The 13,487-nt window shown below is 37.0% G+C and overlaps 1 protein-coding gene across 1 annotated transcript in view; it reads left to right on the plus strand.

The window, feature by feature from the left end:
- The window catches only part of CLCN3 (chloride voltage-gated channel 3), a 120,472-nt gene that overhangs the window by 87,421 nt on the left and 19,564 nt on the right, over nucleotides 1-13,487 (plus strand). Inside the window, exons 4-9 of the mRNA XM_065405796.1 lie at nucleotides 1,690-1,789; nucleotides 4,659-4,846; nucleotides 6,155-6,277; nucleotides 7,694-7,900; nucleotides 9,962-10,042; nucleotides 12,203-12,745. Of these exons, the coding sequence (XP_065261868.1) occupies nucleotides 1,690-1,789; nucleotides 4,659-4,846; nucleotides 6,155-6,277; nucleotides 7,694-7,900; nucleotides 9,962-10,042; nucleotides 12,203-12,745 (1,242 nt within the window). The remainder of the gene's footprint in view (nucleotides 1-1,689; nucleotides 1,790-4,658; nucleotides 4,847-6,154; nucleotides 6,278-7,693; nucleotides 7,901-9,961; nucleotides 10,043-12,202; nucleotides 12,746-13,487) is intronic.

Genomic DNA, 13,487 nt, shown 5'->3' on the forward strand with positions numbered 1-13,487 from the left:
AAAAATCACACACTTAACCAAAATAGTTATCAATATAAAAATTGCGTAGACCAGGCCTTAGTTTAAATGGAAAGTGTCTCTGCCACTTCCCTCTTCCAAATCTGCCCCATCCCACAAACCTATCTTTTCTCTTTTTGTACTGGGCTCTTCTGAAAATCTTAATCCTTCAGGCGCCTCATCAGGAAAGCACATAAGCACTTACTTAAGCCCTGGGACATACGTTTTTTGCTTACAGATGCTTTCATGAATTGGGATCTCAGTGCCCATTTCTCAGTGACATATTAGATACTGCCATTAATCTGAGGTATAATTTTATTCTAAATAAGGCAAAACTGTATTCTCTAAAAGAAAGTAAGCTGTTTTAAAGATCATTGCTGTGCTTTTGGAAGACCCCCATTAATGTACCTGTAAAAGGAAGCATTTTGAAGATGTGAAATCTTTTTTTTTTTTTTTTTTTAACTGATCTAAAGAAACTGTTTAAAAACTAAGGGTAACTAAATCTTAAACATCAGTCTGCTAAACTGCCTGCTTTCAGGAGTCAGGAAGAAATTCCTTCTATGTTCAACACTGAACGGTCATCTAGTCCTTTCTCTGAAGCACTACGTATTTGTTGGTTTTGGAAACAAGATAGACTGTGTAGACTGATTTGATCTGTTTCTGCAAATCCTACATTGCTTTTAAAAAAAACCAACCAAACCATAACTGTAGTATCTAGTGCCCCTCTCAGATAAATAGGTGTGTTTGCAATGGATCTGAGAACATGTGTGCAATCTAATTGTGTGAGTTGCATGGGGGTTATCTGTTTCTGTGGATAGTTAACACAACTTCATCTTTTTACTGAAGATGTACTGGCTAGTACGTGCCATTCGATGGAGTGCCAGACCTGCTCAACTGCAAGATGATCTCACAGTAGTAGTTGGTCTAGAGCAGGGGTCGGCAACCTTTCAGAAGTGGTGTGCCGAGTCTTCATTTATTCACTCTAATTTAAGGTTTCGTGTGCCAGTAATACATTTTAACGTTTTTAGAAGGTCTCTTTCTATAAGTCTATAATATATAACTAAACTATTGTTGTATGTAAAGTAAATAAGGTTTTAAAAATGTTTAAGAAGCTTCATTTAAAATTAAATTAAAATGCAGAGCCCCCCAGACCGGTGGCCAGGACCCGGGCAGTGTGAGTGCCACTGAAAATCAGCTCACGTGCCGCCTTTGGCACGCGTGCCATAGGTTGCCTACCCCTGGTCTAGAGGATTGAAACTAATATTGCTGATAACTAAAAGTTGTTTCTTTAGGTTCAGTGGTAGGGACTTGAGAAGCTAGAGCAGAGGGTACTGAGTTTATTGCCACTGAACAACTGTGGAATTTATATAGCTACTGTAAATTGTGTAAGCCTTTGTACCACAGTGTTTAGAAGGGGAAAAAAAGCCAGTAAAAGACTAGTTTATAGGACACTTTGAATGTCTATTATGAGGGTGCCAAAATGTATGCTGTTTCTTTTATTTTAAAGGAATCTTGTTAATTTGAAATCTATGTTTAAAACTATAGTCAAAATAATTTTAGGGCTTTTATATTTTTGTGCTTTACAATTATATTTTCTGTTTATAACACATTTTTCTCACTCCTTTTGCAATGTGAAAATTCCACAAGAACAGGGGAAGAAAATGATACAGACATGATGATTTCTATTTGCAGATTAACAGCAAGAAGAAAGAATCAGCCTGGGAGATGACAAAAAGTTTGTATGATGCATGGTCAGGATGGCTAGTAGTCACACTAACTGGTTTGGCATCAGGTAAAGACAATAGAATACAATTTCATAACTTTTCCAATCTTTTCTGATCATTCCTGAGTTTCCATAGTACATGTGTCCCTGTACTAACAATTACCATTATATTGTTCTGATATCTGTCCAAAACCCCATTATTGTAAATGCATAAATGAGGAGAAAATTATTTTCATATAACAGTAGAACAGGATCAGGCTAATAGTGTAATCTCATTTTAGGGGAGCAAGGTTAAAAATCAAGTGAGTAATATAATTCTTGTGAAAAGTTCCAGAATGTTAGGCTTTCAGAGATTTAGAGACTTTTTTAGTCCACACAACAGGAAATTCTGGGCCCAGTGAAGTCAGTGGGGGTTTTGTCATTGATTTCAGTGGGTTCAGGATTTCATCCAGGGTGAAACTTCCCTCACAGTGAACTATGTACCTCAGTCCTGGCCTGGAAGAGCCTTACTTTTTTGGGGTCATGTGGTAGTTCATTATTCCTGTCCATTCAGTTCTAGCTCCCTTCCTTGAGATTCCCAACAAAGTGTCAGTATTCACAATGGGTTCACCTACACAGCAAAAAAAAAAAAAAAAAAAAAAAAAAAAAGTCCTGTGGCAGTGAGCCTCATAGCTGAGTCAAGTGATGAGGACTCATGGGGCTTGCACTGCATGGCTAAAAATAGCAGTGTAGACATTCCTACTCAGGTTGCTCCAAGACCCTCACTGGGTTTCAGTCTCCAGCCCAAGCCTGAACATCTACACTGTTATTTTTAGCCCCACAGTGTGAACTCTAGTCAATTGACGTGTGCTCTGAGACTTGCTGCCACTGGGATTTAATTATTTTTTTTGCTGTATAGATGTACCCTAGGATGGTGGGATTTCTGCTGTGGATGCATGTCTCACTAGGAACGTGATTGAGTCCATCAGCACATTTCACATAGACCAATGAGAAGTTATTAGAACTTTCCAGTTTTGACAGATACACTCTCATAGGCCATGAGCTGCATTCAGTTGTGACTAGTCTAACTAACATTTCTGATTGATGTCCATGAATTAAATCTAAGTTCCTAATGCAAGATATTAGCTGTAACAAGTAAACTCTGTTGTCCTTTGGCCTCAATTTCATCTTTTGTTTTTCATATATTTTTAGGATAAGACACAAAACTAAGGTCCTCCTGACCATGTATGGTCACCTTTAGATGCTATGGGACTTATTAGGCTTTTATTAGCATAATTTGAAAAAGCTGTAGTGCTTATGAATGTGCAGCCATGACAATCATCATGCCCAATTATCCTACACAAGCTTTACATAAATACTAGAATAAATCCCAGGAGGGTTGAATTAGTGTGCAGAGTGTAGATGAGGTGGTCAAAGAGTAATAGCTATATGTAATGGCTATAATCACCGTGTGTGTGTGCATAATCACATGTAAATGAGTGTATCTTCATTATATATAATGTGTGTGTATACGCAGATGCATGTATATATGTACACGTGTATATATAGATGAAATGTGTATGTATAATTAGTATAAAGCATTTGGGATCTTTTGGGTGAAAAATGCCACATAAAGTCTAAATGAAGTCATTATCTCTACAAAAAACTTGAAGCTATGGTTAAAATTGCTAAACTGGATATCTCACCAACACACATCCTAAAAAAGCAAGCAAATTAAAAGTTTAAGCATTCTGCGCTCTGTCTGTGCTTCTTGTCAGTTCCTCTTCTCAATCTCAGCTACCTTCTTCTGCCACCTACATCCCACAAATCTCCATCCTCATCCTGAACAACCAGTGTGCAGTTTTAATTCCAACCATGATTTTATGTTTGTATGTTTTGAATCTTCGTATAGGATGAAATCTGGCCCTGTTGAAGTCAATGAAAGTTTTGCAGTTGACTTCATTATGACCAGAGGGCTAGTAAATATTACTAGTATTTCCCTAAAACAGCTTTACCCATGTGGGCCTGTTTGTCTGTCTCTAGAGATACTGGATGAAGCTCTTTTCCACTTTAGATCAAAATTCACTACTTCCAGTTGTGAAATGTATGAATTTTAAAAAATAAAATAGTTTTGTTACGGGAGATTAGTGATCAGTGAACTGTTGGGTTCTTCTGCAACTTCTAACTAACTGCTAACGTGAGAAGCCATCCTTCTTTTGTAAAATTGCCATTTTAACTCTTTCTTTTAAGCAGTTTCCTGAAACTAAATAATGCCTGTTTTTCAAGAGCTTATTTTGGCTGGAGTTTTCAGCTTGCATTCGCAACAGAGACTCCTGTCTCTAAAGGCTTGAGCTTGAGAGGTGCTGACTATCTATATCTCTCATTAACTTCAGTGAGAATTGTGGGTACTCGGCACTTCCCAGGATCAGGCTATGTTTTTTCATGTTGATTATTTCAAGCAGTGTGTTTGAAATACGTTGCTTTATTTGGCGTATCATTTGTGTTTTAATGATATTTTTGGTAAGATAAGAATGAATTATGTTACTGCTGTTTGTGGTTGCTGTTATGATTCAGTTGAGATACAAAATGGTTCAGTTCACAAGATAAAATATTTTATCAGAAAAATACATCAGTCCCATCTGTCTCTTTACATCCTTAATTTTTTGGACTGTTGAAAAACTGTGCCTTAAATCATCGGAAATTATTTGTTTAATTTGAGTATTTGTAATTTATCTGATACTGGATTCTAGAGCAAAAGTTAGCTTATCCTCATTGCAAACTGGATCTGTACACAAACTCAGTTAACAACTGTATTTGACAGCAAATTGTCTAGATTTCTATTTTCCCTCATTTCTGTTACTTTGTTTGCCTGTTCTTTTAGGGTATGTCAATGGATGTCACTGTTTTTCTTGAATTTTTAAAATTTCCAGAAGCTAATACATAACTGTTTGTTCAACAGGGGCATTGGCAGGGTTGATAGACATTGCTGCTGATTGGATGACTGACTTAAAGGAAGGCATTTGCCTTAGTGCTTTGTGGTTTAACCATGAACAGTGTTGTTGGGGATCAAATGAGACAACATTTGAAGAGAGAGACAAATGTCCACAGTGGAAAACATGGGCGGAACTAATAATTGGTCAAGCAGAAGTAAGTACAACCCTTTAGTGAAGGCATTGTTTAGTTGTTTTGGTGAGGATTAAGAGACAGGGAGGAAGGGTGGGTGGTCTTAAGGTAAGGCACTAAACTGAGAATCGGGAGATCTGGGTTCTTTTATTGGTTCTGTCACAATCTTTCTGTGTAAACTTGGGCAAATCATTTAGGGCAGATCTACACTGAAGTTTTGCTGACATAGGTGTGTTGGGTAAAGTTGTGATTTTTTTTTTTTTTTTTCAGCATAGTGCTGACAAAAGCCCCAGTGTAGTTATACTGGCATAAAAGTGCTTTTGCCGGTACAGGGTATTTCACTCACCAAACCAGAATAAGTTATATTGGCAAAATCACTTTTATATCAGTATAGCTGTATCTGCACTAGGTGATTTTTGCTGATCTAGCTTTACCAGCAAAATCTCTTTAGTCTAAACAGGGCCAAATGCCCTGATCCTGCAAGCTGCTCTATGCAAGTATTCTTCAGTGGGGCTGTGTAGGGGGTCTTCCTGTGCAGAGCAGCTTACAGGATCAAGGTCTCAACCTCCCTCTGCCTCATTTTCCTTATCAGTAAAATTGGGATAATAATTAATCAACTGACAGGGGAGTTATGATGCTTAATTAATACTTGTGAACTGCTCGGATACTATAGTGATAAGCACAATAGAAATGTCTCTTAATAAAGAAATAAAAGGCTCATCTTCTAAATGAGATCATGAGAATTTGTATTTCTGATTGTGTTTTTATATATATATATATATATATATATATATATATATATATATATATATATATATATATATATATATATATATATATATATGCTAAATTTTTAGCAGTATTTTCTTTTTATTGAAAATAAACAAAAATAAGACTTGTATTATATTAATAAAGTTAAAATTGAGTTGGTTTTATTAATCTTTTCTAGCAGCATACCTCTTACAAAAATAGATTTTTATATACTGTATTCATTAGATTTTAGCATTTGAGTTGCAAAAACCTCCTGTGCTGTGGCTTCTAGATTTAATTGTTGCACTCATAGTTTGATTTTGATACAGACTGTTATAACAGCCAAAACTTGTATAGCTCAGGCTTTACTACAGTTTACTTAATGTAATGACTTCAGGGAATTTCAAACAAAACTAATATTTGCTTGCCATAGTAACATTTTGCTTTTGTTAGTGTGGCAATATATATGTAAGAGTTTTTGCAGCAAGAGTATTTCCAGATTACTTTTGTTTAGAAATGTCTAATACATTTAGTTTATACGTTAATCAAATGATATTGTGTTTTTTATTTGTTTACTTTTAGGGTCCAGGTTCATACATTATGAACTACATCATGTACATTTTCTGGGCCTTGAGCTTTGCCTTCCTAGCAGTTTCTCTGGTGAAAGTGTTTGCTCCCTATGCCTGCGGCTCTGGGATTCCAGAGGTAGGGTCTGAAGTCTTTGTATCATAATGGACGTTTAAGGCTAATATAAAAAGTCTTGTTGCCTTATCATTCTGGGCAAAGGGGAAGCCAAGAATGAATACTGTATCTATGATGCAGTATGTTAATATAAGAATTAAAATTGAAATAATATTGACATTATTAAGCACTACTGAAATAGATATTAAAGGTTTCAGAATATTGCTTGAATTCTCAGGTTTTGCCATCAGTTTCTGGTTGGCCTAGTTTTACAAGAAACCTTTGGTTTCTTTTGAAAACCTCCGAAGAGTGATTGGGTTTTTTTTTTTTTCCATTTGTCAGTTTAGCAATGATAGAACAGTAATTAATTGTCACAGTATGACGTCCTTTGATGCAGTAGTTCATCTTTTGTTGCATGGCTATAATCTTCTTTAGTAACATAAACTGACATAAAGTCATTTCATAAGGTAAAAATGTTTGGTCAAAAATAGTGAAATCTTGTTCTTTTTACAACTATTCTTTGCCATTCTAACTTCAGAATTATAAAAATTGGTCAGTAGCATGACCCTTCTAGTAATTCTAAGAGAATTTGTATTTGTTTGTTTCTAAGTGTTCTGTATTTCCTCAAATATGTACGGATTTGAGGTCCAAAAGCCAAATTCCAAATCAGGCTCTAAATTTACTCTACAAACCTTTACTTTATGTACACAACTGACCAGAATTTTTTGCAGTGCTCAGTCATATATGTATTCTTCTTTACGGTGATGAATAGACAATATAGATTTTTTTTTTTTTTTTTTTTTTTAGGTATGATGACAAAGCAATTAGGCAAAGTAATATATTAGAAAAATATAAACTCTTTTCTAGTGAAAACAGATGGTCTTCCTCATTATCAGTATATCAAGCCATTGCTCTTAGATATTGTGTGCAATTAGAATAAAACGGGAGAATATAGGGAAGGGTGACATTATATTGTAATTAAAACATCTGTAAATAATTAACTGGTATCTCTGAGTATAGTTCTCAGAGTGAGTTTGTTTCTGTTGTAGGAATTTTATGGTCTGCATTTGTCAGGTTACATAACAAAACTCTTTAATTAATGCAGTCTTGTAATTTACTGCAGGTTTATTTTCTGTTCAGTATAATGAATAGCGTTGTTATATTTTGCTGAATTAGGTATAGATCTATCTCCTTCAAGTATAGTGTAACTGTACTGTATGCAATATGAATGGTATGCTTCTGGCAAACAAACTGAGTGCAAATAGCACTCAAAAGTTTAAAGTGTTTTAAAGTTTTAAAGTTCTGCAGGTAAAAGTCCTCTTTCCAATCAAGTAATTTTTAAGTTGTGATTCTAAAATTATAGATAATAGCTTATAAACATAAAAGTAGCATGTATTCTAAGAAAAATGAAGTCTAACATGGAGTATTTTTTCCTTTTAGATTAAAACTATTTTGAGTGGCTTCATCATCCGAGGTTACTTGGGCAAATGGACCTTGATGATAAAAACCATCACTTTAGTCTTGGCTGTAGCATCAGGTTTGAGTTTAGGAAAGGAGGGTCCTCTGGTACATGTTGCCTGTTGCTGTGGGAATATTTTTTCCTACCTCTTTCCAAAGTACAGTACAAATGAAGCTAAAAAAAGGGAGGTAAGTTCCTCTTAAAATCTTTTACCTATTGCATAAAAAAGGATACAGTTTTACAATAAATTCCCATAATCAAAAGATTGGTAAAGCATGAAAATCCTTTGATTAAAACAAAGCCTAAAACATGTCATGTGTTCTTTTAGCTGTTGTATAGGTTTGGATTATTAATCATTATATTCTCAGATCAGGGATCATCACACCCCACCAAAAGTTTTCTACACTTTTGTCAGAGCCCTGAAAAATCCTTCCCTTCTCTCTCATCCACGTTTAGTGTTGCTTTACACTCCATCTTCTAGACCCCACATTATAACAACTGTTCTTTTAGACAATGAGGAGCACAATGGATTTACCTCTGAACTCGCTAACAAACTGCTGAGGCAGAGGAGTAGATGAAATTACTCAAGACTTGTTCCCCCTTTGCTCTGGTGACCACAGTCTTGTGCACCCCTTCCGGTCCCTGCTGGCCATGGAACAAATGAGAGAAACCAACTTGCATTGCAGCTAATGCCATATTAACAGAAGCAAGTTCAGTGTCAGAAGGTAGCTAGATATCCCGATTTTTTTTTTTTTTCAGCATAATCCTACTTTTCAATAGCATCTCCCATATTTTAACAGGAAAAAATTCTCTAAATTCTGCCCACCCATGCTGTAGTTCTGTATGTTTAGCTCCCATACCACTGGAGGAGGTTAGTCTTGTGGAGTAGGCACTGGTCTGGAACTCAGGAGATCTGGCTTCAATTCCCAGCTCTAACCCAGAGTGCCTCTGTAACCCTGGGCAAGTCACTTAATCTCTCCGTGGCTCAGTTCATCTGTAAAAATGGGCATAATTTTCCCGCTCTTCGTCTGTTTTGTCTAATTATACTGTAAGTACTACAGGACCTTTGAAGCAGACCTGGTAATGTACAAGAATTGGAAAAGGAGAAGTAGAGTCAGGACTGGGAGTAGGGAAGGGCTAGAGATGTGGAGGGTTAACGGGCTGGGTTGATTGACTTTAGTTTTGGGGGACACAATGAGGGAGTGAACAGTGAAGTGTGGGAGAGGGGGACCAGTTTGTCAGAGAGGGTTAGGTTGAAAGAATGGGCAATAAGGGAAGGGTGGAAATAGGTTGGAGGATATTGTGGTGGGACTGGAGAGGAAGGGGAAAGAAAATAGGTGAAGTGAAATAGAGAAGAGAAACTGCATAAGAAGAAAAAGGAGAGAAAACAGAAGTCAGGGAAAAAAGTAGACAGAAGAAAGAAAAATGAAGGAAATACACTGTGTTTTATCAGCATGTTGTCTAGCAGATTGAAGGGGCAAAATATTCAGGCATCCAGAAGTGCAGGATTGATGGAAAAGGTCTAACTGATCTGACCAAATTGAAAGAGAGGGGACGGTGCCTTCTAGGTTACATTAATGTTTCAAATGTATCAGAGAACCTCTGCCATCTCCAAAATCTCATCTAGATTTACTACCAGTGAATTCTGTTACTACTATTCTCTCCCTCCCACATTTTATTCTGAATTTATTTTAATACTAGGGCTTGCTCATTGTTCCATTCCTGAACTTCGCTGCTGGACTCCGAGACCTGAGCAGTCAACTTCCTCCATCTTGGGTGTCTGTTAATTTCGGTTAGCCAATCATTAGGTCAAGAGCTATTAATTAAAATAGTTGTACTTCCATAATTATGGCTATACACTGGCTAGATTTCCTAGTGTACATTTATTGCATTCAGAACCTACCTGCCTTTCACAGTTGCTCATGTGATTGCAACTCTCTGTGGTTTTTTTCATCTCTGGTTCCACTCCCACAGGCAGTGCAGATAGGCAATTAGGCAATACAGATAGCTGTGGTCTCATGAAAAGTTGGGAGGAAGTACAACTGTGAAGAAGAGAGAAGCAGCATATGGGTCCTTGAGAGGAAGATGGGAAGAAAGTAATCAGTCCATATATTAGGATTCTTTGGTCTTTAGTGTCATATAAATCTGTTGACCGTAGTTAGTGATATATCATAAGAATAAATTTCTATTTTTGTTTTAAAAATGCATCACAAACACAAAAATAAAACTACGCCATTCTTCTTTTCTAGGTGTTATCAGCTGCTTCAGCAGCAGGAGTATCAGTAGCCTTTGGTGCCCCAATTGGTGGCGTCCTTTTTAGTTTGGAGGAGGTATGTAAAGAGATAGCACAGAAGGAAATATATTTAAAAATGAATGTTTTAACAGCTGTAGTCTCAAACTTTTTCTTCTGTGGAGCCTTTTGTAACAGAAGCTCCTCTTGTGGGCCTGATCCTGCAGTGAGCTCTTCATGAAGCCACTTTCTCAGCACCTTAAGGAGAGCTTCTTGGCCCACAGTTTGAGAAGTACTTTTTTACACTATGGTCTGGATACTAACCTACATTGGTCATTCTGGAAATTTTTCTTCATCAAATGTATTGCGTCGATTAAGTCGATTCAGTATTATGAGTTCTGGCATGGGCAAACCCCGTAAAGCATTTTGTTTCAGGTGACTGTTGTAGGCCAACATTTCTTCATTACTGTTTTTTATTTTTTCTGGAGAAAGGCAGATTCCTTTATTGCAGCTTTATAGCTCACAAATGAATAGAGTTAAATTAAATGTTGTTGTTGACAATTCAGAAGTCAGGTTCTTCCTTCCCCCCTCCCAAGGAAGAAAGAAAAAGAAAATAAGTACCTATATGGACTTGAAATTGACTAGGTTTTTCATGCAATTGCTTTCCTGCTTTTTCCCCCCTACAGTTTACATTAAAAAAAACTGCTGATGTGAGAGCCTTTTTGATTTTAGTCTGTTATAGATAGTGCAGATTAGCATCAATTATGCCTTTCCTATTAATGTCTTTCTAATGTTCTTGTTTCCTGACACTGGGAACATATCATGTTTAATTTAAAAGAAAAGGGAGGGGGGAATAATGGTTTGGTTCCTACTACTTATTTTGCTTACCTTGGGCCAACAGACCATTTAAAAACTCATTTGCCAATTTAGTTAAAACAAGCTTTAAATGTTCAATTTGATTTTAAACCCTCCATACAGTGGAGTACATTATAATCACAAACCAAGTATGCTATAAAACTAACCGCGAAGCCAATGAAATTCTCTCTCTCAAGAATACAAACCATGAATACCAATCTAGAAATATGTATTTGGGAGATGCAGGAGCATTATTTAGATCATTATTATCTTTCTGATTATCTCCTTACATCTAATTTAAAGAACCTGTGGCCAGGTCTTCACTCAAAAGTTAGCTCAACCCAGCTACGTCACTCAGGCATGTGAAAAATCCATTCTCATGAGTGACATTCTCATGAGTGACATAAGCCGACCTAACCCCTGGTGTAGACAGTGCTAGGTTGACGAAAAAATTCTTCCATTGACCTAACTACTGCCTCTCAGGGAGGTGGATTAACTATGCTGACAGGCAAGCCCCCCTCCCCGTCACTGTAGTGAGTGTCTACACTAAAGTGCTACAGTAGTTCAGTTCACTGCAGCTGTCCCACTGTAGCATTTCAAATGAAGACATAGCCAGAGTCTGAATGCTGCTATAGTATTTTACTGAAAACTCTGAGAACCTTTGTCCTGAAGGACAGAAGAAGCCAAGAGATCTTTCTACCTTGTTGCTAAAAGATTCTAAGAACTTCTCTAGTCTTAAAAAAGAAAAAAAGATCAACTTGGCAGGTTTTGGGTAATGAACGCTTTTGAAAATCAGGCTACTTATTTAAATGCCTAAATATGGGTTTACAAGTCAAATGTTAGGTATCCATTTTTGAAAATCTTGGCCATAGTGCTCAAAATGTCAGTAGCTACCTGAAGACCTCTCTACATTAGCGTTTCCACTCTTGCTACCTCCAGTGGGGCTGACCCAGTGTTAGCAATAGCAGTAAATTTTAGAGAAGAAAGACTAGTGGACACATAGTCAAGTATTGTGCATGCCCAAGACCAAAGCTGAGAGCATAGAGACCATTGTTGTGGTTGTTAAAATACTTTAAAACACAGCAACTTTAAAAATGTTTTAATGTAAGAGTTACTGGGAATTTTGCCCAACTCAGTCTTAAAATGCTGGCGGTTTCAGTGTTGCTTTCGCAATGTTCAGTGAGGGTGACACAATAGGAGTATGAAATGTTTTAAAGCACTTTAAAAATGTAAAGAGATGAACATAAATGCCATTATTACAATTGATTGATAACACAATGTGCACATATTTAGCATAAACCCCCTGAGCAACAATGGAATATGCTAGTATTTTCGGTTCATTTTAGAATAGTTTGAAGTGTTTTTAAAATGAATTGCCAGTAATTCTAACTTGTCCCCATTGCAGGTCAGTTATTATTTCCCACTGAAAACTTTATGGAGGTCCTTTTTTGCTGCTTTAGTGGCTGCATTCGTTTTGAGGTCCATCAACCCTTTTGGTAACAGCCGTCTTGTCCTTTTTTATGTGGAATACCACACCCCTTGGTACCTTTTTGAACTGTTTCCATTCATTCTTCTGGGGGTGTTTGGCGGGCTGTGGGGAGCATTTTTCATCCGTGCAAACATCGCCTGGTGTCGCCGACGCAAATCAACAAAATTTGGGAAATATCCTGTCCTGGAGGTCATCATTGTTGCAGCAATTACAGCTGTCATTGCCTTTCCTAATCCATACACAAGGCTCAACACCAGTGAGCTTATTAAAGAGCTCTTCACAGACTGTGGGCCATTAGAATCTTCCTCTCTTTGTGACTACAGAAATGACATGAATGCCAGTAAAATAGTAGATATTCCTGATCGTCCAGCAGGCACTGGAGTTTATTCAGCTATATGGCAGCTGTGTTTAGCACTTATATTTAAAATAATTATGACAGTCTTCACCTTTGGTATCAAGGTAAGTTTTAATGTAATGGATTTCTAGCTGTGATAGTTTAATTACTGCTCTTCTGCCTCTCCGTCTTTCACCCCAAAAAACAATTTCTTTTATTTATAAATATACTATTTCAAAAGTAATGTTTTCTGTATTTCTCTTTATTGAGGATTATTGAAACAAACCTCCTAGAACACTGCTTTGATTTTACCTTTAAACTACCATTTTGTTCATATAGCTGAGGGATATGTTGAAATGTACATTGAGTTTTATGCAGTGCAGAAACCAGAGATTGATCTTTGGTGTGTGCCAAACTACTGGTCGTGTTCCCAAACTACTGAGCTCAGCCCATTTCAGGAAAATGAAATGAATCATGTCCACCAACTCCATTATGTGATGCTAACGGTCTGCCTTTATGCACTCCTGCACCTGCCCCGCCCCCCTCCCCCCCACATTCCCTGCCTAGTCCTTCTAAATGTATCAGAAATCTTAGATTAATTTACCAAATACATGTAACAACTAGAAGCTGACAAATTAAATCAATAGGGAGCTTGAAAAATCACTGACTGCTGTTTGCTTTTCTGGCATTTTCTATACTGAAAGACATAAATAGGACCTGGACTGTGTGCATGTGTGTGTGTAAAATGTTCCATCTACAGTCACCAAAAAACATGTTTTTCAGCTGTTTTTCTAAATCAGTTTCCCATCTTCAGTGGCAAGACCCCAGGGTTTCTGCAGCACACTGGTGCAGCAGGCTGGAAATTTC

The sequence above is a fragment of the Emys orbicularis genome, chromosome 5, assembly GCF_028017835.1.
Source record: "Emys orbicularis isolate rEmyOrb1 chromosome 5, rEmyOrb1.hap1, whole genome shotgun sequence".
Lineage (NCBI taxonomy): Eukaryota > Metazoa > Chordata > Testudines > Emydidae > Emys > Emys orbicularis.